At 42.8% G+C, this 24,237-nt stretch overlaps 1 protein-coding gene and 1 long non-coding RNA gene across 4 annotated transcripts; one reads left to right on the top strand and one right to left on the bottom strand.

The window, feature by feature from the left end:
* Nucleotides 1-7,052: 7,052 nt before the first annotated feature.
* On the top strand, nucleotides 7,053-18,857 carry LOC121682347. Its single transcript, XR_006022529.1, has 3 exons — nucleotides 7,053-7,134; nucleotides 8,823-8,827; nucleotides 18,846-18,857. It is a non-coding gene; the product is annotated as an uncharacterized LOC121682347 (long non-coding RNA).
* Nucleotides 15,681-20,585, bottom strand: smtnl1 (smoothelin-like 1). Of its 3 annotated transcripts, none has more exons than XM_042062456.1 (6): nucleotides 20,379-20,585; nucleotides 19,648-19,948; nucleotides 17,851-18,746; nucleotides 17,284-17,398; nucleotides 17,043-17,194; nucleotides 15,681-16,293 (listed from the first exon to the last, which is right to left on the bottom strand). In XM_042062456.1, exons 2-6 carry the CDS (start codon nucleotides 19,738-19,740, stop codon nucleotides 15,975-15,977), a joined length of 1,575 nt encoding a protein of 524 aa, XP_041918390.1. In that variant the 5' UTR covers nucleotides 19,741-19,948; nucleotides 20,379-20,585; the 3' UTR covers nucleotides 15,681-15,974. The 3 variants fall into 3 exon arrangements, with proteins under 3 accessions (XP_041918390.1, XP_041918391.1, XP_041918389.1); XM_042062457.1 differs by having other exon boundaries at nucleotides 19,648-19,931; XM_042062455.1 differs by lacking the exon at nucleotides 20,379-20,585 and having other exon boundaries at nucleotides 19,648-20,014.
* Between the last annotated feature and the right edge of the window lie 3,652 nt (nucleotides 20,586-24,237).

The following is a 24,237-nucleotide window of genomic DNA, read 5'->3' as shown; positions in this document are numbered from 1 at the left end:
CCTTTCCCCTTTCTCATCAATAAACTGTTCTCTTTAAATGGAGTTCATGGATGAGTGGTGCATTTTCATACCAAAGCCCTTAAATGTTGTCCCAGTCTACCTGAGACATGTTGTCTCAAATTACCACACCATGCAATTTGGACCAGCAAGAAAATCTCATCATTTTACAAAATGATCCTTTCAAAACAGTATAGTTGTTTTGATACACATTTACACCATCCACGATTGTGTTTATTATAACCTTATATTAAAATCAAGCTGAAGCATATGTCATTTCTCTTATCTTTTGTTGTTTTGGGATCAACTTCCTTTCTGAAGTAGATCACCCCCCTTACATGCGACACATGAATTATGTCATGTGACTTTAGCCATACTTCCACAGCAAGTCTAAGAACCAAAAACAGTTACAGTTCAGTTACACTACTCATGCTAGAGATAAGATGCTGTTTCTTTATATTGTCTCAGATTACCCGATGTCCCTGATGACCTGAATTCACCCTAAATTTCCATAGAGATGTGCAAAATGCAAATGTCTTGTATGTAACTGTATATAAAGGAGTGGCTGGTTTGCGGGCATTGTGGATGCATGGTTGGTTTCAATGAATCTTGATATTGTGTCATTTCTTTGCTCCTCATGTCTTGTGCTGCAGCCTCTCGGGCATCTTCTCTCTTTCTGGACAGAAAGTCTGAAGGTGCAGACTGTTCAGGCACGAGTGAAAAACAGGAAACAGGAAATGTTTCAAAACTATAAGGGATTTTTTTTTTAACTAGGGATGGGGAGATAAGATACAGAGTGTAAACTTATCAATTAAGGAGTCAGATATCTAACTAGCAAGTTAGTAAATTGGCTTTGTTATCCTGTAGCATGATGTAATTTTCATGAGATTACTACCTATTTACTGAACAAGAGTGCGTTTCCCGTACAACTACGGAGGTTAGCTTTTTACTAACGTGTTACGATGCATCGCTCAACTAACCAACATGTACATAGTACTTTGTAAGTTTGGACCATGATGGTTTCCAAACTTCAGTAGTCTGGACTAAGGTAGCCTGGCCATTGGCCATCCCCTTGGTACGCTTCGCTTCTACAAGGGTCTGGGATCTCAGTTACTGACGAACGTTTGCAAGCTGCAAGCTGGACTCTGTAGAAGTTTGAAACAATTGGATCTGGTTTCACCCAATCGCTAACGTTTGGCCGTGACGTATGTTATGCGCCAGCTCGATCGTGAAGTAAGCTACACTACAACGCTCACCAGAAATTGCGTGCGCTGTATACAACAACCATTCCCCACCAGAGCGAACAAGATGGATGTAAATGACCGATGCCAGCTTTGCAATACAAATTTAAGAGTTAGTGAAAGAATAGCAAATAGCAGATTACTATTCGACCGTAAGGTTGAAGATAACATATTGTAACACCGATGAGAAGTTAGGAGGCTGATATATCGTTCCAAAACTCCGGTAATTTATTTCCTATAGATGTACAGGCTAGTACACGGGCAACAGGAGGTGTCCACTACAAAACAGCAAACTGATCGCTGATAAATCACGGTCTCAATCACTCGTCATTCACACTCATCGGCCAACAACGCAACCCAACGCAACACAACTCACTCGCACGTAATCCACTTCTACTCTGACTAAACTTACTAGACGTCTTAGAACCCCCTATTCTATTCCCTCCCCTTATGAATCGCTAACCTATCTGAACCCCTAAATATTCCCTCCCGGACACCTCCCCCCAATCAAAACACATCAGAACTCATTGACACATTCTATGACACAGGAGGGAGAGGGAGACACAAACACTCTCGTGCACACACACACACACGCATACGCCGGGAAAACAGAAGACACAGGGGAACACAGGGGAAAGCACAACACGGGAGCAAATAGCCTCGGCGCTACAATGTCATCACAATTGTCAAAACTAGATGTGATCATTGAAAACACGGCGCTTCGTTCATACCCGGTCTGCCGCACATGCTGTAATTTAATATCGAGGCTACTGCGCGATAAAAATCAAACTGTTCCCAAATTCTGTAGGGAGTAGGGCCACGACATCTTTGCCCGAAATAAAATGTGTTAAAAACTCCTTTTGTTCAGACTTCAATTCCTGAATATTTGGAAGCGTAGCCAGCACAGACTGAATTGCTTCATTAACTTCGAATTTGACGTCGTCTCCCAATGGCCGGAATCCCAGACAGAGTCGTGGAGGGAGATGAAAATCGAGCGGAAGTACGTAGGAAGGCAAGGCCAGGCTAGGACTAAGGTGGTTAATGACGTTTAGTATAGTATAAATACTCTTTTGATCCCGTGAGGGAAAATTGGTCTCTGCATTTAACCCAATCCTTGAATTAGTGAAACACAGCACACAGTGAGGTGAAGCACACACTAATCCCAGCGCAGTGAGCTGCCTGCAACCACAGCAGCACTCGGGGAGCAGTGAGGGGTTAGGTGCCTTGCTCAAGGGCACTTCAGCCGTGGCCCACTGGTCGGGGCTCGAACCGGCAACTCTCCAGTTACAAGTCCAGAGTGCTAACCAGTGGGCCACGGCTGCCCATAGTAGCATGTGAACGGGCACACCTGCACATAACAGAGACTAATGATGGACTACCATAGTTTAATCCGTAAATTATATGTTTTTCTTTATTCAGGGTCATCAAGTTAATTCATTTGGTTCATATGCTGACCTTGTAAATTAATGACTGCTTTGAATTAACGTTTAACACGTGTCATTTAAATGTACTGGTGTAACAGTATATTGTTATTTACCCCCTATTCACTCATACACGGGTTTCCTGCTTACCAACTAAACTGCATGCGCAGCCGTGGGGCAGAAGGCGCTTGGTGGCTGTCCACTACGTTATAAACTTAACCTAGTCGGCTGCTGTAAGCTACAATCGGAATTTTTTGTATACCCCTGTTGTCTCAATGATAATAACATCTCATTTCAGGCTATATTTCAGAGTTTGCCGTTCATTTGCATTATTAATATAACATCGTATTTTGTCATTTTTGGCGAAGACAGGCATTCTGTTAGGGATATTGAACATAATGAACATTCTCTAACCATCGTGATTTCGAATTGGTGCAGTTTTCAGCACAAAAACTCATTTTATTCTTTTCATGGAGAGCACTGCTCTATGCTGTTTTATGGTGCTTTCTGCCTCTTAGTTGCGCACACATGTTTTCGTGACGTTGCATAGAAATCCATGTACAAGGATACAAGGATACAAGGATACAAGGAAGTTTATTGTCACATGCATATAGTTACTGGAAGTAAGAAATGCAGTGAAATTATGTCTGGTGTCAGCCTATTTGTGCATTAATGGGGTGCAGTAGAAGAGGGGTTTAGTAGATTAAGTGGCAAGGGCTGCATAAAAAAGGTGGGGGAGGATTGGGATTGGGTGGGGGGCACCAACAAGGAGCACCCAAGAGCAACAGGGGCAAGGAAAAACTCCCTTACCAAGGAAGAAACCTTGGGCAGATCCAAGGCTCAAGGGGCTAACCCAACTGCCAGGGGTCTTGGTGTGTGTGTTGGGGGGATGACAGGGGAGATGGGATAGTGTGCTGTGTATGTGGGGAGAGGGCAGTGTGCAATATGTGTGTTGGAGAAGCTTCCTCATGAGACAATGTGCTGTGTATTGGGGGGGGGGGGGGGGGCAGTGTGCTGTAAGTATGTTGGGGATGTGTGTTGGAGAAGCTTCCTGATGAAATAATGTGCTGTGTATGTAGGGGGGGGGGCAGGGACTTAATATTGCAAGCAGAGTACTGTATGTAATGTATGTGAGTGATGACAGTGAAGATGTGTGTGTGGGCGGGAGGGGAGTGGAGCAGTGACTGTGTGTGTGTGTGTGTAGTGTGCGTGTGGGTAGGTGGGGGCAGTGTGCTGTAAGTATGTAGAGGATGTGTGTTGGAGAAGATCCTGAAGACAATGTGCTGTGTATGTGGGGGGGGGGGGGGGGGGGCAGTGTGCAGCAAGTATGTAGAGGAGGCTTACTGTAGCAAGCAGTGTGCTGTATGTATGTGAAGTGATGACAGTGATGATGTAAGTGTGTGTGTGTTGGGGGGGGGGGGGGGTGGGGGGGGCAGGGACTTACTATTGCAAGCAGAGTACTGTATGTAATGTATGTGAGTGATGACAGTGAAGATGTGTGGGCGGGAGGGGAGTGGAGCAGTGACTGTGTGTGTGTGTGTGTAGTGTGTGTGTGGGTAGGTGGGGGCAGTGTGCTGTAAGTATGTAGAGGATGTGTGTTGGAGAAGATCCTGAAGACAATGTGCTGTGTATGTGGGGGGGGGGGGGCAGTGTGCAGCAAGTATGTAGAGGAGGCTTACTGTAGCAAGCAGTGTGCTGTATGTATGTGAAGTGATGACAGTGATGATGTAAGTGTGTGTGTTGGGGTGGGGGGTGGGGGGTGGGGGGGGGGGCAGAAAGGCTAGGCAATCAAGGACATGGGTAGATGGAGGAGAAATCAAAAATAATAAATAAAAAGTGTGCAAAATTTGGAGAAAGTCAGATGTGTGTGTGTGTGTGTGTGTGTGTGTGTGTGTGTGTGTGTGTGTGTGTGTGTGTGTGTGTTTGACGTGTGATGAAATAAGAAAATAAATAAAAGGTCTGTAGCATAGGGAGAGGGATGTAAAAGTGCTAAAAGTCTTGTAGGTGTGTGTGGGTGTGTGTGTGGGTGTGGGGGGGGTCATGAGTGCTGAGGAGTGAATGAGTGCAAAGTCAGTATAGTGTGAGTTCAGAGTTGGGAAATGTTTGAGAGTGCTGAGGAGTGAATGTGTGCAAAGTCAGTATAGTGTGAGTTCAGAGTTCGGATGGCCTGGGGATAAAAACTTCTCCTGAGTCTCTCAGTTCTGGCTTTGTGACTACATAGGCGTCTTCTTGATTTCAGTGGTAGGAATAATCCATTGTTAGGATGAGAAGAGTCCTTCAGAATCTTTTGGGCTCTTAGGAGTACTCTTCTGGAATAGATATCTTGTAGAGCAGGGAGTTGAGTTCTTATAGTACGTTCAGCTGAGCGCACTACTCTCTGCAGAGTACTACAATCTCTAACTGTGGAGTTCCCATACCAGGTGATGATGCTACCAGTTAGAACACTCTCAACCGCTGAAGTGTAGAAGGCCTTCATGATGGATGTAGAAACTTTGAATTTCCTTAGCTGACGAAGGAAGTAGAGTCGTTGTCTGGACTTCTTCAGAACATATTGAGTGTTAACAGTCCATGTTAAGTCTTCAGTAATGTGGACACCAAGGTATTTAAAACTTGTGACTCTCTCTACAGGTTGCCCGCTGATCATTAGTGGGGTGTAACTGTAGTTCTGCTGCTGCCTTCTGTAATCCACTACCATTTCCTTGGTTTTATTGATATTCAGTGTCAAGCTGTTAGATTGACACCACTGTGCCACCTCATCAACCTGATCCAAGTAGAACTGTTCATTGTTGTTACTAATCAGGCCCAAGATCACTGTGTCATCTGCAAACTTGATGATGGAGGTATGACTACTGTTGGCTTTGCAGTCATGTGTGTAGATGTTGTACAGCAGTGGACTCAAAACACAGCCTTGGGGAGCACCAGTGCTGATGGTTAATGAGTCAGATGTCAGACCCCCCACTCTAACCACTTGTGAACGGTTGGTGAGGAAGTCAAATATCCAGTGACACAGGGTGGTGTTCAGTCCTAAGGCCTTCATCTTTGTGACCAAGGTGAGAGGTACTATCGTGTTGAATGCTGAACTAAAGTCAATGAACAGCATCCTCACATAATTCCCATTCCCCTCCTCCAGGTGAGTTAAGGTGGTGTGCATGAGGTTTGAGATGGCATCCTCTGTTGACCTGTTGGCTCTGTAAGCAAATTGGAGGGGGTCGAAGGAGGCAGGGAGGGATGAGCAGATAATGTTTTTCACAAGCTTCTCAAAACACTTCATCACTGCAGACGTCAGAGCTACTGGGCGGTAGTCATTCAGACATGATGGACTTTTGTTTTTCGGTACTGGAACAATAACAGACTGCTTGAGGCAAGTAGGAACTGTCTCTTGAGCCAATGATGTGTTAAAGATGAACACAGGAGCTAACTGAGCAGCGCAGGATTTCAAAACCCTGTTAGAAATTCCATCCGGTCCAGTAGCTTTTCTACAATTTACCCTCCTAAAGGCATTGCTCACATCGACCTCAGAGACACAGAAAGGTGCATCCTCATTTGCTTCACATGCTGCAGCTAGTCCAATATAGTCTGTGTTTTTCATGTCAAAGCACATGTATACACGCCGTCAACTCTGTAGTGCGTTAAGGCCGGCTGATGTCAGCCACCGGTGCACAGCAATTAACAGTCACCTGTCCAAGAGTTTGAATCTGGGTTGAGGTTTTAACAACAATATTCACATCGTTGTTTACCTAAGTTTATCTTTTGTGCAGATCATATTATCATAATCAGAATCAGCCTTCTTGGCCTGGTTTTGCGTAAACTAACAAGGAATCCCCCCACTCCATGAAAATCAAAGGCTACATATTCTCAACTGACTGGTCAAAAAGTGCACACCTTATTATTATCTGCAGGTGTGTGACTTTGACTTACATGCACGTGGCTGCAAATTGACTTTTAACTTATGTATTTTCTGCCTTAGGCATTTTGACAGGGGAGGCCATTGCAAATCTTGGGGTGGCACGCCAAAATGGGAGAGGTAAATTAATAGTAATATATCACATATAATATATTAGGGCCACATAAGAAGAGTTTGGCTCCAAAACGCTATATTCTTTTTTTTTTTCGGATTTTGTTTTCGGATCTGGGTAATTGGGTAATTGTTATTTACTCAATCAAAACAACACAACTTTTATTTATATTACCTGAAAAACACAATTAAATAACATGACTTATTAATGTTTACAAAAATGGATTTATAGCGTTTTGGAAAAGAGCTCTTCATATGCTAGGCTATATCATTTTCAAGACAGTGTAGCCTACCCATACCTGGGAAAGTATGATGTGATCATGATTGCATATATCTTAGGTCAGCCTTTATATTAGGGAAAAATACTTAAAAATATCTATTCAAAAGCACAGTTGATCTGTGCATGCCATGACCAACTTTCGATTCTTTGATTTGGAAAGCAAGTTTATTATTTTGGGCTGTTATTAGAATAGGCCTTTATTAGAATTTTAGCTCAAAGTTGGATAACATGTAGAATTGTGCTGCAATTTCAAAACCGGATTACTCGCGATCCGCTTACTGTACAGAGTGATGCTTCATATCCCCGTGTTCGGTAAGGTCTGCAGTTTATTTTGATATATATGTTTTGACCAATGTGTTTGTGAGATATACCACCGAGAGTAATGGGTGTGGAGATAGACGAAGTGCTGTGTGCACAATTGAAATATGATTAAATGCCATGTATATCCAATGTTAATTTTCTCGAGAACCATTTATCACAACACCTATAGCCGCTAATATCATGGGAAAGCTCAGGTTGTGCTCTTTCAAGTGATATCTGTGTGATTTATGTGTGATAAGTACTCCGTGAGCAATTCAACAGATAATAATGGGTGTGAATTTGGACACATTTTGCGTCCGTCAGCCACATAGCCAGGGGTGGCCAGAGTTTATGTTGAGGTGGCCGCGGCCACCCCTTGGTGGCGCCCCTGGCTGTGTGGGATCTTAATCACTCTCATTCCCATCAAAGGCCACAGCAAATGGTGTCAAGCCCCCACATCCATTGTTTAACTGGACGTGGTGCTGTGTGATGGGATGATATCCTGTTAAGGAACCCAACTAGAAAACCCTCTGGGTGTGGAATTCTGGCTCCATGGTACCCATGGTAGCATTTTCTGTTCGCATTTGCCCTCTGTGTTACAGGTTTCAGTTCAAGTTCAGATAGCAGCAGTGCCACCGGTCAACCTCTCAGATTCTGGGAGCTCCCGCTGGGACCGCCAGGATGCAATGCACGCCAGCACTTTCATTCAGGCTACAGAGTCTTAGCCGCTGACCATACCTGTAGATTTCCCCTGGTCCTGTCTCTGTTGCAGAGCCTGGCTTACTGACCAGTCTGCTACTGTAGTTTCCCCTGGTCTTAGTCTGACCTACTATCTAGGCTGTTGGCCACCCCCTTTATCCTGTCGCAGGCATTGGAGCCATGGCTGGTGTAACTGCCGTAAAGGTAGGGATGACCAACTGTTTGTTGTTGGTCCATCGTCGAGACGACGATGCAAAAGTTGGGGGTAGATTGTAGCAGGATTGGTCTCCACCCCCTCTCGCTCTCAATTGTTGACTAGCTCTGGACCTTGCTAATTACCAGGCAGCACCTGCCACATTATATCTAGGCCGAGCAAGGCTTTTAAAGCAGTGACACTTCTACAGCCAAACTGGTTTGAAGCTTCAAAGCTTTTGACACTCCACATTGCCATCTGGTGGTCAATAAAAAATCATACACAATCAGCATCATCCAGATGTTTTGTATGGCCACATCATTTCAAGACACCTAGCAGTATTCACCCCTTGCAAGTGACGTCACGTTTTGTTCGCGCCACAGCAAAATAGCCTAGTGGACGGCAAGAACACGAATCAAATCAATGGGTTGTAATGGGACATATCGCACAGCTAGGAGATTATAGTGAGATTTAACCGTAGTAATGCCCTTCCATGACTGTTGGCTTATTGTTTGGAATACAACAACATCCCATGTTCTTGCATAGATATACTTTGGTTTGTTTTCTTTGTGTTTCGGGAGTATTTCAACCACAATTGCATGCTTATCTCCTCAGTGTATGAAGCACAGCAGCGGTTGCTATAGCAACCATAGACTCTGAACAGGACGGCAGATAGGCAAAGTCTTTGGCAAGATCTGAATGTAGCTGCTAAACAGATAATACCGTTCAAGTTTTTTTTTAAATTTCCTATTTCTTTAAATTCTTTAACTTAAGACATGTAAGAAGTAAGTTTATTCGCTGGGCAACGTACAAACTGACGAGTTACATTAGCCCTACCACTATGAGCTACGATAAACGTTAGCTAGAATAGCTAGCTTCTAAGTGTGGCAGCTAGTTATTATGACCGCCGCGCAGCGAAGCGGCGGTCATATAGGTTTAGTCAGATTTTTTTTTTTTTTTTCTTCGCATGCCCAAATTTCCGTCAATGATTCCCGGGACACTGAAAGACCGGGGTACACGAAACTTGGTGGACATGTAACCCCACATGGATAGCATGGAACCATCGTTTTTCGTTTTGATCTGTAGCCCCCCCGCTGAATTGGACTCCCCGAAAGGAGGGTAGGGCAGACACAGTTTTCTGTGAATATCTCGAAAACCGTAGGGTTTAGGAGGACCATTTTTTTTTTGTATGTTGATCTCAAGGGGCCATGTCAACCCATTCCATAACCACTCATTTCATGTATAGCGCCACCTAGTTAAACACAAAAAAGTAAAAATGAGGTGGTGTAATTGAAGGTATCTGTGACCTAACATAGTCAAAACTGCACGAAATTGGAAGTGTAGGATCATTATGACACCCTCTGTATGCACGCCAAGTTTTGTGGAATTCCGTTCATGGGGGGCCACACAATAAATTAATTTATGTTACTATACACCAACTGGCCTGTAGGTGGCCGGAGACAGTTTTCTGTGAATATCTCGAGAACCGTAGGGCCTAGGAGGTCCACCTTTTTTTTGTATGTTGGTCTTAAGGGGGCATGTCAACCCATCCCATTATCACTTATTTCATGTATAGCGCCACCTAGTTAAAAATTAAAAAGCAAAAAATTAGGTGTTTTCATCTCAATATCTCTGGCTGACAAGGTCAAAACTGCACGAAATTAAAAGTGTAGGATCATTATGGCACCCTCTGAATGCATGCCAAGTTTTGTGTACTTTCGTTCATGGGGGGCCTTACAATAAAATAATTTATGTGTACATTTAGTGACGTACACCAACAAGGATTCCCGGGACACTGAAAGACCGGGGTACACAAAACTTGGTGGGCATGTAACCCCATATGGATAGCATGGAACCATCGTTTTTTCGTTTTGATCTGCAGCCCCCCCGCTGGACTGGACCCTATGGCTGGGTGCCTATGGACTAGGCTGGGTGAACCCAGCCTGATCTGCCCGCTATTTATTTTTTGATTTATTAAAAGATTGAGCTTGGTCTGATGAAAGCCAGACTAGCCATGGACCTCAGTTACACAATGCAAGGGAACATGAATCAGCCTATATTTGCACGAACAATAACGGACAAAAGCTCTTCAACTTTGGCCCGTTAAAATGTGTATGAACAGTCTAGCGACGCATTTCATCAAGGCCCATTTGGACATGTCAGTTATTTGCACCACTGGTTAGATGTAAAACAGCATTTCGTTTCAGACTACTGTTACTTAATTTGTGCATTAACAATAACGTTTCAGACTACTGTTACTTAAAGGAGAATTCCGGTGTGATATTGACCTAAAGTGTATTGAAACATGATACCGAGTGTGAACGTATGTCTCATAGCCCATCTCGACTTGTCCCCTGCACTCCAAAATCTGGCGCTAGTTAGCCGATGCTACCAACAACTTTTTCAGTAGTGGTGCTTCGGCATCGGGCTAGCCATGCAAATAAATCACTGTTTTACACCCATTTACGAGGCTCAATGTATCTCCACACTTCATTGGTAGACTTCCTAGGGCCCTGACATTTAAAACGAGACATTGAGAACTTTGAAAAAGCACTGGTAGTTTACTTACAAGACGATTTATACAGACAGTATCTTCACGAAGTTTAACGTTTGCAGCCATCTTGAATTTAGTCACGATAAGTCGAGCAACGAGTAAGAATGAACAGGTATGATAAGGGATCAGATTCCAAAAATAATTCAGTGGAAATGCATGGATTCCAGTTTCTTCCAGTAGCAGCAACTGGAATCCATGCATTTCCACTGAATTATTTTTGGAATCTGATCCCTTATCATAGCTGTTCATTCTTACTCGTTGCTCGACTTATCGTGACTAAATTCAAGATGGCTGCAAACGCTAAACTTCGTGAAGATACTGTCTGTATAAATCGTCTTGTAAGTAAACTACCAGTGCTTTTTCAAAGTTCTCAATGTCTCGTTTTAAATGTCAGGGCCCTCGGAAGTCTACCAATGAAGTGTGGAGATACATTGAGCCTCGTAAATGGGTGTAAAACAGTGATTTATTTGCATGGCTAGCCCGATGCCGAAGCACCACTATTGAAAAAGATGTTGGTAGCATCGGCTAACTAGCGCCAGATTTTGGAGTGCAGGGGACAAGCCGAGATGGGCTATGAGACATACGTTCACACTCGGTATCATGTTTCGATACACTTTAGGTCAATATCACACCGGAATTCTCCTTTAATTTGTGCATTGACAATAAAGTATTACATGAACTAAAGATGACTAAAATCTTATGTAGAAGAAGAAATATTCACAAAAAATCCATCCATCCAAAAATGACCTTTGTTTTTGATAGCTGTTGAAAACGGCATGGAACTGACAGAGATGTTTTTGTTTATAAATACATAAAAAATAAATAAATAAATAAATAACATTATGCTGATACCTTTTGCTTTTCCCAAATACAATGTAGCCTACAGGTGTAAGTGACCTTTCATCAATCCAGTTGCAATGGATGAACTGTGATGACCTGCCCTACTTGTGATTGTTTAGAGATTTTAAAGGTTTTATAACAATGCTACATCTTCTTTGGCTATTCTACAATCTATTCACCTTTTCAGCACAAGTAGGCTACTTTCTGTGCAGCCGCACACACACACTCAGGCATGCCAAACAAGCATACACAAAAGTTTCAAGAGTGGGGGATGGAGTAAAAGATGGAGACAAATTGAAGTGTGATTTATTTTCGCGGAATGGATGTACAGGACTGAGCGGCGGTCATATTTTGTACCGCTATGCGGTACATCTAGTTATTTAATGTTCTGATATGACATTCTTAACGTTTTGACTATGTTACAACTGATAAAAGCAAGACAAATAAAGTAACCAAATCGCTTTGCAATATTTTAGTCCAGAAATACTTATGGGTGTTCATTTACCATAATGTTAATTACAGTAGCCTAACGTAACGTTATCTCCCCTTGCTGTTACCACCAGTTTTAATAACTTTACATTTGCGATCATGACCCATTTCATCTAACAACACCACTGGCATCTTCTTTGACTATCAGACCCCAAACAGCAATACATTGAACTACAAAGATGCTATAGTAATGGTGTTCAGTTCATCATAATCGTTATGACATAATGTAATTTGCCGTCCGTCTCCCATCTTTTTGCCGTCCAGCATGGAGCCGTCACGTGACTTAAGTCACGTGTCTGCAAGGGGTGAATATTACATTATGTGTCATTTTATTGACATCAAGTTTGTTGAGGTTTCATTGCACTGTTTGCTTGGCTATTCTTCATTTCTAATATTATTCAATTAGGCCTGCACTATGGATAAAAATAGTGATAAAGTAAAGCACATGAATGAAAGTGTTTGTGTTCCTGACTACACAACATTATAGACATGCATTGTTTGGAAACACAAAATACTCAAATACACATGTTTTTATGCCATATTTTTATTTAAGAATATAATTTGCTCTGCTGTGCTTGGGCTTAACCGGCTCCTTTTTTTACTGATCACATCCTCAGCTTTGGAAAATATGCATTCACATGGAACAGATGTGCCAGTAAGAGCCAGATATTTACTGGCCAGGGCATTAAGGTGTGGATACACAGCTTATGGGCTTGCCAGTATTTTAGGGTCCTCTGTTCGAAGGAAATAAGCATCATTTAGATACCTCTTTACGTCTATAGTGGTGTTTACATTGCAGCTCTGGGTCTCACTGACCCAGCTGTCCAAGAGTTTCCTGAAGAAGCTGGATTCTGCCCTCCCTGAGAGGTTGATGGCTCTGCTTGTGATGTAGACTGACTGGTTGACCGAATTATTGTAGTACATTCACCCGTCAACAGCCGTTCAGGTTCATGGGCATTGTCCTAATTGCTAAACCCAAGGGTCTTGAGTATAAGTAAAGTATACTCTTTTGATCCTGAAGCGGGGGTCCAGCAACGTTGCTAGAGTTAATATACGGATTGACTCCACATTCTGACATCGTCTGATGGTGTACTGCTGCAGAGCCATCCCTAAGGATACAGCTGCTGGGTTGGTTGCCAGGCCTGTTTTTTCAGCCACATTGTGCTGAATAATCCTGATTATTGGAATAACCTTCGAAGCAGACACCCTCTTCTCCTCAGTGAGTTCTGTTGTGGCATGTTTAAAGGGTGCCAGCACTTCCAGGCTTTGCGAGATGACCTCAAAGTCAACATTTAAAAGTGGCATGATGTCACTAGACTGACCAAGGCAGCACCAACAGGCTCTCAGAGGTTGAGGAGTCTTTGCAGCATGTCATGGGTGCTATTCCATCTGGTTTCAACTTCCTGCACAAGCGTCAGGGGCTGCCTACCCATCCTTTACTGTGCAAGGATAAGTTTATCGTTGGCCTTTGCACTACTTCTAAAATAAGTTACCACTCTCCTTGCTCTGGTTCAAAATTCTGTCAATGCCTCATGTTCTTCAACTGCCTTTTTGACAATGAGGTTAAGAGTATGGGCAAAGCATGGTAGATGGCGTAGCAGCTTTTCAGTGGCTGCTACCATGTTGGCCGCGTTGTCGGTCACAATTGTAGTCACCATTCCAGTGAGGCCCCAGTCAGTAATGAGATGGGACAAAGCCTCTGTGATGTTGTTAGCGGTGTGAGCTTTAGGAAATTTTACCACTCCCAGGCCCAGCACTGATCCCAGATTTGTGTTGGCATCTGTGTAGTGGCAGGTGACTCCCAGATATGAGTCCATCGTCAGAGAAGTCCACATGTCTGCAGTGAGACAGACAGGCAGCAGGGACGTTGTGTAATTGTGCCACTGCCTTTTCTTTCTCCACTGCATACTTCTCACTAATCATTGCCTTTAGTGATTTCCTGGATGGCAGAGTGTAGGTCGGATCCAGCTTCTTCACTAAAGCTCTGAAACCCTCATTTTCCACAATAGAGAAAGGCTGGAGATCTTTAACTATCATATTGAGGAGGGCGTCATCAAGCTCTTTCTTCCATCCTAAAGATACACAATACAAGCAGTGTTTAACCAAGTGAGCTAAAGTAACATGTCAGCTTTTCATAAATTAAGTTCCCACTCAATTCACACTGTGTGTACTCACAGTGCATGTTCACGGTGTAGGCCTACTATACAAAATATGTGGCCTACACCCCATGGAGTTCAGATAGGTAGACTATAATAGGCAATAGCCTAATGTTCAGTCCTAAATGCAAAAAAAAACTTTTTTCAGAACGGTAACTATTTTTTTGTCTTTTATTAAGGGTGTTTAACTTATTTTGAGTAATTATCATGATTAATAACTTTAACTGAATAATTTGGATAAAGAAATGTTACCTTCAGTTGGTACCGACCGGGCCTCTGAAGTTGGAGTATCGTCTGCCAAGGTTAGTGGGTGTTTTGCACGTAGATGGCGAAGCATTGAAGATGTGTTGTTGGAATAAGACTTGGATCACATATACCTCATACTACTTTTGTGGGACACTCCAGACTGAAATGTTTCCACACCTGAGAACGGGGTCTCTTGCATGAATTTTCCACAATTAATTGTGTTAAAAAGTCATGGAGCCTCATGATAGTCAGAATAAATAACAATATTTTTGAGAGAAAAGAATTGTCAATCGAACATGTGGGGTCCGCCTCCAAACATGCTGGGTTACGTGTAGAAGTATACAGTATATGAGACATACCATGTGTTCAACTGAAAGGTAAAAATGTTCTTTGTCCTTTTTGTATTTAAAATTAGCAGTGAAGTTTAGAGAAGTGTTCCTGTTTATGGAAGTGATTAGTGCAATCTCACTCATCACACAAAATGCCCTTTGTTACCTACAGAATCTCAATAAATATTGGTCAACCCCTCCCTGTAGAATGACATGAGCAGAGCTTTAGGGTGGACTCTTGTCATTGCCACAATAGCATAAGTGTGGTCTTAGGACATTTGTATTTTTGTGGACACGGTGCATCACAGACTTACTGGGTTTCATTATGTAATACAATATTTTGTCCCCAATATTCTGTCCCTGACAACTAGGTGGCGACAAACTGTTCCCCATAAATTATAGAGGCCCCTGGCCCGTATGAGGCCGCATAGGTGCCCTCTCATAAATTGACATGACGTCAGCAGCATTCCCATCTTCCTCATGCAAGTGCTTCTTTCCAGACATGAGAACCAGTGAGTCAAACAGAGGGTCTCACTCCACAGAAGTGAAATCCCCTCTCAATGTCTGACACATTGGTGTAAGTGCAATATCAGCTCATTTTTCAGATCAGCAGAGCTGCCCATGTCACTGGAAAATTTTGTTAAAGGTGTTTGTTAGAGGTGAGATATTCACTTTATTTAATGTACTTCATCCATCATCTTCTGTTAGCTGGGCTCCCTACAGAGACCGGATTTTTTTAACAGTGTATTTATGGAATGGGCATCGTGAGGAGATGATGCTGAATGTGAGAAGAAAATGTTATGGGCTTGAAATTGAGTAAAATCTCTGACAGCACCTTTAATAGGCTGAGATATGTAAAGATAATATGTCAATATTATTATTATTATTATTGAATATGACTGATGTGTCTTAGACATACATTAATAAATGTTTCATTTATTACACATTTTGTTTTCACAATTCCAAACACACTTATATAAATAAATGATAAGATAAGTAAAAAGGTAACTTTACAAACATATAAGCAACAGCCACTTTAAGTGATTAGTTCATAGTAAACTGTGAAACCAAACAGCACAGTGCAGGAGCAACGTTAAGACTATCAATGTCTCCATTAACTACCAATCTTAATCTTCTCTCACTCTCTCTTTCTCACTTTTCCTTTCTTTGTAGCCTCTCATTTTTTGTTATCATTCCCCTAACTCTTAGAACTCTTAAGCCTCACTTTCTAACTCCACTTTGCCATCATTTTCTTTCAGTCCATCAGCTTTCTCTTGTGCTTCCTCCTCCTCCTCCTCCCCACCGGCGGCCATCTGGTCCTCAGCTTCCCCCTTGTTCTTCACGTCTTCTGCTGACTCCTCAGCGTCTGCCTTCTTTTTCTCCTCCTCCTCCTCCTCTTTCCTCTTCTTCTCTATTTTGGAGAGGTGGTGACATAGGGATTGCACGTAGGTGAAAACACACATGGGGTCAGGGTTATTCCCCATCAGCATCATATCAGATACATCCAACAGGGGGCAGCAGTCTGCAAGTGACCTGGGATAGGTGGGAAGGGAAAGGAAGAGAGGACAATGAAATGAAGGTTTGCGTTAACATGCAGGTATTACATTTAAACATGGGGCTGTTATGGATGTACCCAAGTTAGTCTTAGACACTCTACCAAGGCATCCTTCTTGGATGGGGCCAAATTAGATTTAAAATTTTTAAAAAGAATGAATACAGGCACTGTATGTTCCAAAAAGAACACAGGTGAGTCAAACACAGACAGCCACTTTAAGTTATTAGTTCATAGTCATGAAATTGGTGAGGTCATTGGTGACCTCAGGATAACAGGGACGGTGGGACACTTTTTTTATGCATTGTCCAAAACATTGTATCTGTTACTGGGGTGGGGGTAGGGGTCATTGTTAAACCACAACCAAAACATGACCACTGGCAACAATGACTTATACATCTGGGCGACATTATATCTCAATCGGCAGTTATCACCGATACATTAGCACAAAGCTGTGAGACATCGGGGGTCCACTGAGCTCAGTGAGGGAAAGGCTTTGGCCCCCACTGACACAACTGGAGAACATGAATCCTTACTGGGTCATAAGCTTAGAAGATAGTGGTCCATACCAGTCTGTGTGTTGATACTAAACCTGCAAAATAGGGTCTTGATGTATTTGATACCAGGTTTTCTGTTGATCACTATGATGAAGTGTGTCCCACTCTCTCTCTCTCTCTCTCTCTCTCTCTCTCTCTCTCTATCTCTCTCTCTCACACACACACACACATACTCTGCTGTGCTGAAGGCCAGTGTGAAGTTCTTCTCTCTCTCGTTGGCGTTTAGCGAGGAAAAGTCAAACGCGTCAGGGAAGAAGCGATGGATGAGGGCACAGAACGCCAGACCATTACACCAAGACGAGGAGAAGTTCTCAATTGTCACACTCTATTGGTTGGAGAGAGAAAGGAAGTAGGTCACTTATCCAATCAGCATGGTTTAAGACCTAAACTTCACCGAGACCTGCATCTGCTCACCTCATAGTGTTGAGTTTTGCTGCGACACCATTGGAGGATTTTCTGTTTGATCGATCCTCCATTGGCCACACCTACTGACACACGCTGTACCTTGAAGTTTCGCTGAGCAGGAGGTCTAAGTTGGAAGGAAGTTACAGATATTGAACACAGACTATTAGTCATTGAACCATGTCTAAACACACACACAAACACAACACACATACATACACAACATATACACATACACAACCAATAAAATAACACAATCAGTTTAAACTCCAACTCAAAAACTTTGCCGTCAATCATACAATATACAGTTTAAACACATAAGCCAACATCATCCAGTTGATTTGATGACACTCCCTGATTACATTGTAAGATCGTGTAGAAAGTTTGTAAAAATTGACTTGCTTAGAGATAATTTGTCTACATGCAACAGTGTGTACTACTTAATGTTTTGTGTTCAGTCACGGCTGAATTATGTTTGTGCACAAATTCATATTTGAGCTACACCTACACCTATTTGATTTGTATTGTGATATATATTGCAATTGATGATGATGGTGATGAGTGATGAGGTTTACTTACTGGCCTTGTTCAAACTTGGCCATGGCATCTCTGCGTGTGGATGGGCGTGCTGATGGTCTAGGACGTGGCATGGACACTGGGACTGTGGGTCTCTTTCTCTCCGTTTCATTACCTCTCCCTTTCTCTTTCCCCACTGCCTCCTTCTCTTTCCCCACTGCCTCCTTCTCCTTCGCCTGCTTTGGTTCATTCTTTGACTTCCCTGCTGGTTTCTTGTCATCTTTTCCCTTCTGCTTTTCTGAAGGCTTTGCCTCTTTTTTAGATTTGGCATCCTTCTTCTTTTTGTCTGTTTCTTTCCCCTTAGGAAGGCTTTCCTCTTTTTCACTCACATTTGCTCCATTCTTCACCTTGTCAACCCTGGCCTCCCTTTCATCTGATTTACTGTTTGGGCTCTCTGTTTTGTCTTCTCCCTCTCCCTCCTTTGCTACATCTGTGTCTGCCTTTACATCTCCACCACTCTCTATTTCAGTCTCTTTCTCCTTCCCCCCATCTTTCTTCTCCCCCCCATCTTTCTTCTCCTCAGTCTTGTCCTCAGTCTTGTCCTCAGTCTTCTCCTCAGTCTTGTCCTCAGTCTTGTCCTCAGTCTTGTCCTCAGTCTTGTCCTCAGTCTTGTCCTCAGTCTTCTCCTCAGTCTTGTCCTCAGTCTTGTCCTCAGTCTTCTCCTCAGTCTTGTCCTCAGTCTTGTCCTTTACTTCCTCTACCTCTGTGCTCTGTTCTATGTTGTTATTTTCAGGGGCTCCTCCCCCATTCTTGGTTCCCTCTTCATCATTGGCCACTGTTTCATGAGGCTCCTCCTCTCCATTCTCCTCATTGGTTGCTTTCCCCTGGTCTGTGTTCCCATTCTCATCAGTGAGGTTGTCTATGATGGTGTCCTTCACCGTGTCCTCTGCCCTTGAGTCCTGTGGAAAAGACGAGACGAAATGAGATGATACTGCGGGGCAAGAGTTCATTTTCCTTTGACTGATAGCAAGATTTATATTGAGCTTGGGAGATGGGAGTCCTGCCCAAAGAATTCTCTTAAAATTTTAGCAAGGGAACAAGCTGGCTTAAAAGATGAAAGGAAACCTCTTTGCCCCTACTAAAACCTCTGCCCTGACACTGTGTGACATTTAAGTGGTGTTGGAAAAGGTGACGTGGAGAGCTAAATCCAATACATCTCCTCAGTCCAGGAGAGAGCATCCCTCTTTCCCCCACAGATCTTCTGGTTTATGGCTTCGCGACATGGGTCAAGGACTCGAGCCTAACAATAGAGATCTCACCTCCCATAAAACTACATCACACCACTGTTCCGTGGGCCTGTCTAGCCATCATGAGCTTCACCGGGAATGAGGACAGCGCAAACATTTGCAGCACTAATTCATAACCGGCAACTGAAACATGCCATGCACGAGACCTGAGATCAGGCAAAGTTGTTATAATTGTAAATATAAATGGTTAATAACATATTAGTTATGTACCATGTTATGTTCCTGTATAAATTGTACGAATAAGATTACAGTATGTGGGACAAACAGATAAGTACAGCATACATATATATATATATATATGTGTACCGTGTGTCCATGAACAAGTATGGTTTGTATTCATGACGCATGTTGTGGCTTGTGTGAGAACAGCCATTATATCTAAAGAACTGAACATTATTCAACCTCTCTTGGAAGAGAACACTCAAAATCCCAGCATGCATATTTATCTTATGAACAACCATGCAGTAGCCTCCTATTAGCAAACTGATATATGACCACTGGCACAAACTTGCTGTTATATGAACCCTACTCAGGCATCAGTGATGTCACTTACCATATTATTGTTCACCTCCGGAAGGTTCCCAGGTGAGACGCTCTCAGAGTCCTCCTTGTCTCTTGACTGCTCCACACAAACTGAACCATCCATTGATAATAATCCAAAGAAGTCAAGTCAAGAAGTTAAAAGAGATACTGTCTCCTTCCTCCTGCCTCACACTTGGTTTTTCTTCTGTCTTGCTTCTCTCTTTCAGCCTTGTAGTCCACACTCTGTAGTCCTCTTTATCCCAGTCAATTGCTCTCTCTCTCTCTCTCTTTCTGTCTCTCTGTCTTTCCTCTGACCTTTTGAAGAACACAGACTCCAGAAATAGACAGAGTAGTTCTGGCTCAATCAAACCCCACAACAGCTGCCACCAGTAGAAACCAAGTGATACCAGCATTACACACACACTCACGCATGCACGCACACACACACACACACGCACACACGCACACACACACACACACACACACACACAGCATAATTGCTTTATAGGGGTAACCGCTGAATGGGAAGCACGTCATTAATGAAGTCATACAACCACAGCTCAGTAAAACTGAATGCCATTTTAACCATTTTAACTCTATCTCTTTTTATCTCTTTATCTTTCTCTCTCCCATATTTCAGCATTCATCGACACAGAAACACAATAAAGATCATGCAGCCACACACACATACACACACACACACACACACACACAGAAAAAGAGAGAGAGAGAGAGTTCAATTAGTGTGTTCTTGTCACTTACCTTTGTAAATCTGTAAAGGTGCAGAGCCCGTTTCTTTGCGTCTGTGTGTTTGCCTGAGCGTGTATGTGTTTGTGTGTGTGTGTGAGAACCAGTGTCAACCCTAATCCTGCGTTCTATGTGTGCATACACACTGATCGCTTTCTCCCAACTGTGTGACTGGAGGCCGTTTGTCTTAGCACCTCTGTTTCACCCCCTCTCTCTATCCAACCTCCTCTTCTGTCCTGTCCTCTCCCCTCTCTCTTTATGTCTTTTCTATCCGCTATGGGATTTAATGAACTCTGACCACTGTCAGTGGCCAGTATTTAGCTTGTGGTTTTGTGTATATGTGCACGATACACGTGTGTGTGAGGGGTGTGTGTCTATGTGTGTGTGTGTGTCTGTGTGTGTGTGTGTATGTAACTATGTGTGGATGTGTGTGTGTGTGTGGGGGGGGGGCAGTATGTGTCTGTGTATGTGTGTGTATGTAACTATGTGTGGATGTGTGTGTGTGTGTGTGTGTGTGTGTGTGTGTGTGTGTGTGTACACTCTCTCCCTGAGATTGGTCCTGCTGCTTGTCTTTGTCTTTCCCCTCCTCATATCTCAGTGTCCTCTGTCCCCTCTGTTTGGTGTGGCGCATCTTCTCCCTCAACACAAAACAGATGCTTTTAAAAATAAACTGCTATCTCGCTACTCCCCCTGTCATTATCTTTCACACACTCCCTCCTCCCTGTCTTTAACAGCTCCTCTCGCTCCTCTGGGTCGCAGGATGTGTTGCCACCTCCACGTGTCTAGGGTGGTTGTTCTTGTGTTTGAGCTCTGTGTGCAGCAGCTCTAAGAGGGTGGAAGAAACTGACAAATAATCCACCAGTTCTCTTCTCAAATATGTTTTTATCTGACCAACAATTCTCTCTCTCTCTCTCTCTCTCTCTCTCTCTCTCTCTCGTTTGCGCACGCTCTCTCTCTCTTTCTCTCTCTCTCTATCATGGATGTGAGTCAGACCTAATCTATCCCCACATTCCTGGCCAACAGACCCCAGTCTACTTCTCCACATAACCAATGACCTAAAATGATGTCTGTATATTCATTTTCACATGAGAAACGAGGTACACTAATGATGATGGCCAGCTACTGTAAAAACAGAACAGCAAGACATTGAACATAATGTGGATGTGGGTAACATGTCATAAGAAAGGACAAATCGAAATGAAATCTCTTCTTCATTAATTTTATCCAATAAATAATTTAGCTTAGAATTTAGTTTAACATCAATATTAGTCTGGGTGAACCCAAACGAATCTCATAGACAATTTAAATTTGTTCTGCAGGTCCGTCTGGAAAGGAGCCCACTGATACCCATTTCCGAAAATGCTTCCATTTTAACTGCTTCCACAGGCATAACGAGAGGTAAAATTAAAGTTATATTTGTGCATTAAAATCTTACCCAATCGTTTCAGAAGTGCAGCAAACATATTTTTCCTGTAAACAAGGGTTTTAAATGCAATTGTTGACTCAATTCCAAAGCAAATACTAATTCCTGGGTTTTTTGCTGATTCAGAATGGGATGTCAATGGGCTCCGTTCCAGACCAACCTGCAGAACAAATAAAACTTTACCAATAGGTTTGTCTGGACTCACCCAGGCTTCATCATACGAGAGTTTTACCATTTTCTTATATTTCTTCTCATGAGAAATAGCCTACCTCTCATCTCAGCCCAAATTACTCTTTTGTTTTCTTCTCAACTTATTTGTATTGCTCCATATTTCTTCTAAGGTGAGATCTCAACAAGAGATCATCTATTTCTTGTTAGACAAAGAAATGCATTGCTTTCTTCGTCTCATCTCTTTCTCATATAAATCATCTCATGATGTACTTACTGTGAATAATATAGAACTTATACTGTAATGCGGTAAAGAATATGGAAAGAACCATGTTGAGAACTTCAGACCTGTCTGTTCACTATACTGCATGTAGTAATGCCAAGCAGACAGCAGAGGGAGCACTCTGCATATGCAGCAGACCAGCTGATATAGTCATAAAATTAGAACCTGTTTTGAGGTTTTTGTTTTTTCTGAGCGCAAATGCCACCTCAGATTGACACAGATTTTAATCTGATTCATTTGAATACCCATCGAAGTGATCAGTTTTCCAATCCAGTCCTGAATCAAAATGTAATCAAAATTGGGTCTGCTTGAACTTATGAATAAAAAAAAACATGATGTCAATCAATTTTGATGTACCCTCTTTAATGTTGTGATGTTAATAGGAAGGGCTGAGATCAAGCAATACACATTGTCACAAAGACCTGAAACAAAATGGCCTACTTGGCTACTACAACTACTCCTTACTGCTATGATGATCTCTATTACTACTGTTGTCATAGGCCTACTGTTATCATTACTATTAGGTCTATAGCCTGAATAATTAGAAAGTATGAATATATATAATTTGTTGGCCAGAACAGAAAAACAAAGTTTAAATATGACAAGCCTTGAGTTTTGTTTGGCCAGGGGCGGGGCCAGAGGGGTGGCTCCGGGTGGCACAGGCCACCCTTGAGATTCAATTGGCCACCCCAGGTGCCACCCCCAAATCTTAGTCTACGATTGGCCATTAACATGGTCTAAGGCAGGACCTTTCATGATACACTTGTAAGTGGCAAACACGCTTGCCTTTATTGGCCTACAGGCTACTGCTTGTGCTAACACGCAAAGATATCTATTTACCTATTGCATCTGCCAGTGCCTATTTAACTAATCACACACTTAAGTCGTCGACATTTGATAGGTCATTAAGTGTTAACTGTAGGCTAGGCCTGAAAACTTTTCATTTATGGTTCATCAAACTTAGGCCTACTCACTAAACACTCGTCGCATCTAGGTGTAACGGATGCCAGCTAGCTTAGCTGTGCTTGTGGAACGTTGGTAAACCTCACTCCCCGACGCCTCAAGAGTGCTGCTGGCATGCGAGCCACTAGCCTGGGCTATTGGCTCAATTGTTAGAGCGCTCGCCTCCCGATCCGAGGTGCTGCTGTTTGCGGGTTCGAGTCCGGGCGTGTGCAGGGCTGAATCGCGCAGGTTCAACACAACACAGGTTACATAGGCTACAGGTAGCTATATTCTGATGGCATGTATGACCATTCAACCAGTCAAGCATTTGTTGTAAAATATTAAAATTATGGGAAGTTTACATAGCTTAGGCTAAACTGTATACAGTTGTGTACGTTCTTTCGTCCCCCATGCCTGTTTTATTCGTCCCGATCAGGAGGGATAAATGAAACATTGCGCACCTTCCACTTTTGCTTAAATAATTCCTGAACGCAGGGCTGGACTGGCCATCTGGCATACTTTTTTCTTTTTTTGGCCGAGCCGGTCTTTATAAAGTTCATTTTCCATAGTAGCGCGTGACAACAAAATCCTATGCCAGCGTTCTGTTCCCAGAGCTTTCTCTGTCTATCATCTGCAGCGTTTCTCAAATTATGAGCCTCCTCGACAAGTAGATTGCTGGTCTACGGAGCCATGAATTTAAATTACGCCCCACTTCTGTCTGTTAATTTGCGGCACAATTGAATGATATTATAAAACCGCGAACCGCGATCAGGAAATACTCCTTAACTCGCAACTTTTTGTAGGCCTAAATATCGTGCCTATGGCAATGTCCGCTTAAAAAAAAAACCATGTATTTCACTTGTCTCGCTGGATTGAACGCAGATTTGGGCTGTTGCGCAAATACTGTAGATGAATGAGGGAGGGAGATTCTGTTAACAAAAAGTTTTGCCAAACATTTTCTCCATTATTATCGTAAAATATGTCTCTATGCAGGGCAGGGATGGTTCTAACCTAGGCTAGTACTACTATATTTGGGTGGGCTGGTAGACATTTTGGGT

Source organism: Alosa sapidissima, chromosome 14, assembly GCF_018492685.1.
Source record: "Alosa sapidissima isolate fAloSap1 chromosome 14, fAloSap1.pri, whole genome shotgun sequence".
NCBI classification, from domain to species: Eukaryota; Metazoa; Chordata; class Actinopteri; order Clupeiformes; family Clupeidae; genus Alosa; species Alosa sapidissima.
Note: the sequence above shows the minus strand (reverse complement) of the source record. Positions and strands in the feature narration are given on the sequence as shown.

Bases quoted from the DNA above. Each gene is read 5' to 3' on its own strand.
- smtnl1 (XM_042062456.1), bottom strand. From the start codon at position 19,740: ATGGATGGTTCAGTTTGTGTGGAGCAGTCAAGAGACAAGGAGGACTCT. The intron at 17,399-17,850 runs GTAAGTAAACCT...CTTCCAACTTAG, and splicing joins GCCAAGTTTGAACAAGGCCA to ACCTCCTGCTCAGCGAAACT. The intron at 17,195-17,283 runs GTGAGCAGATGC...TCCAACCAATAG, and splicing joins GCAAAACTCAACACTATGAG to AGTGTGACAATTGAGAACTT.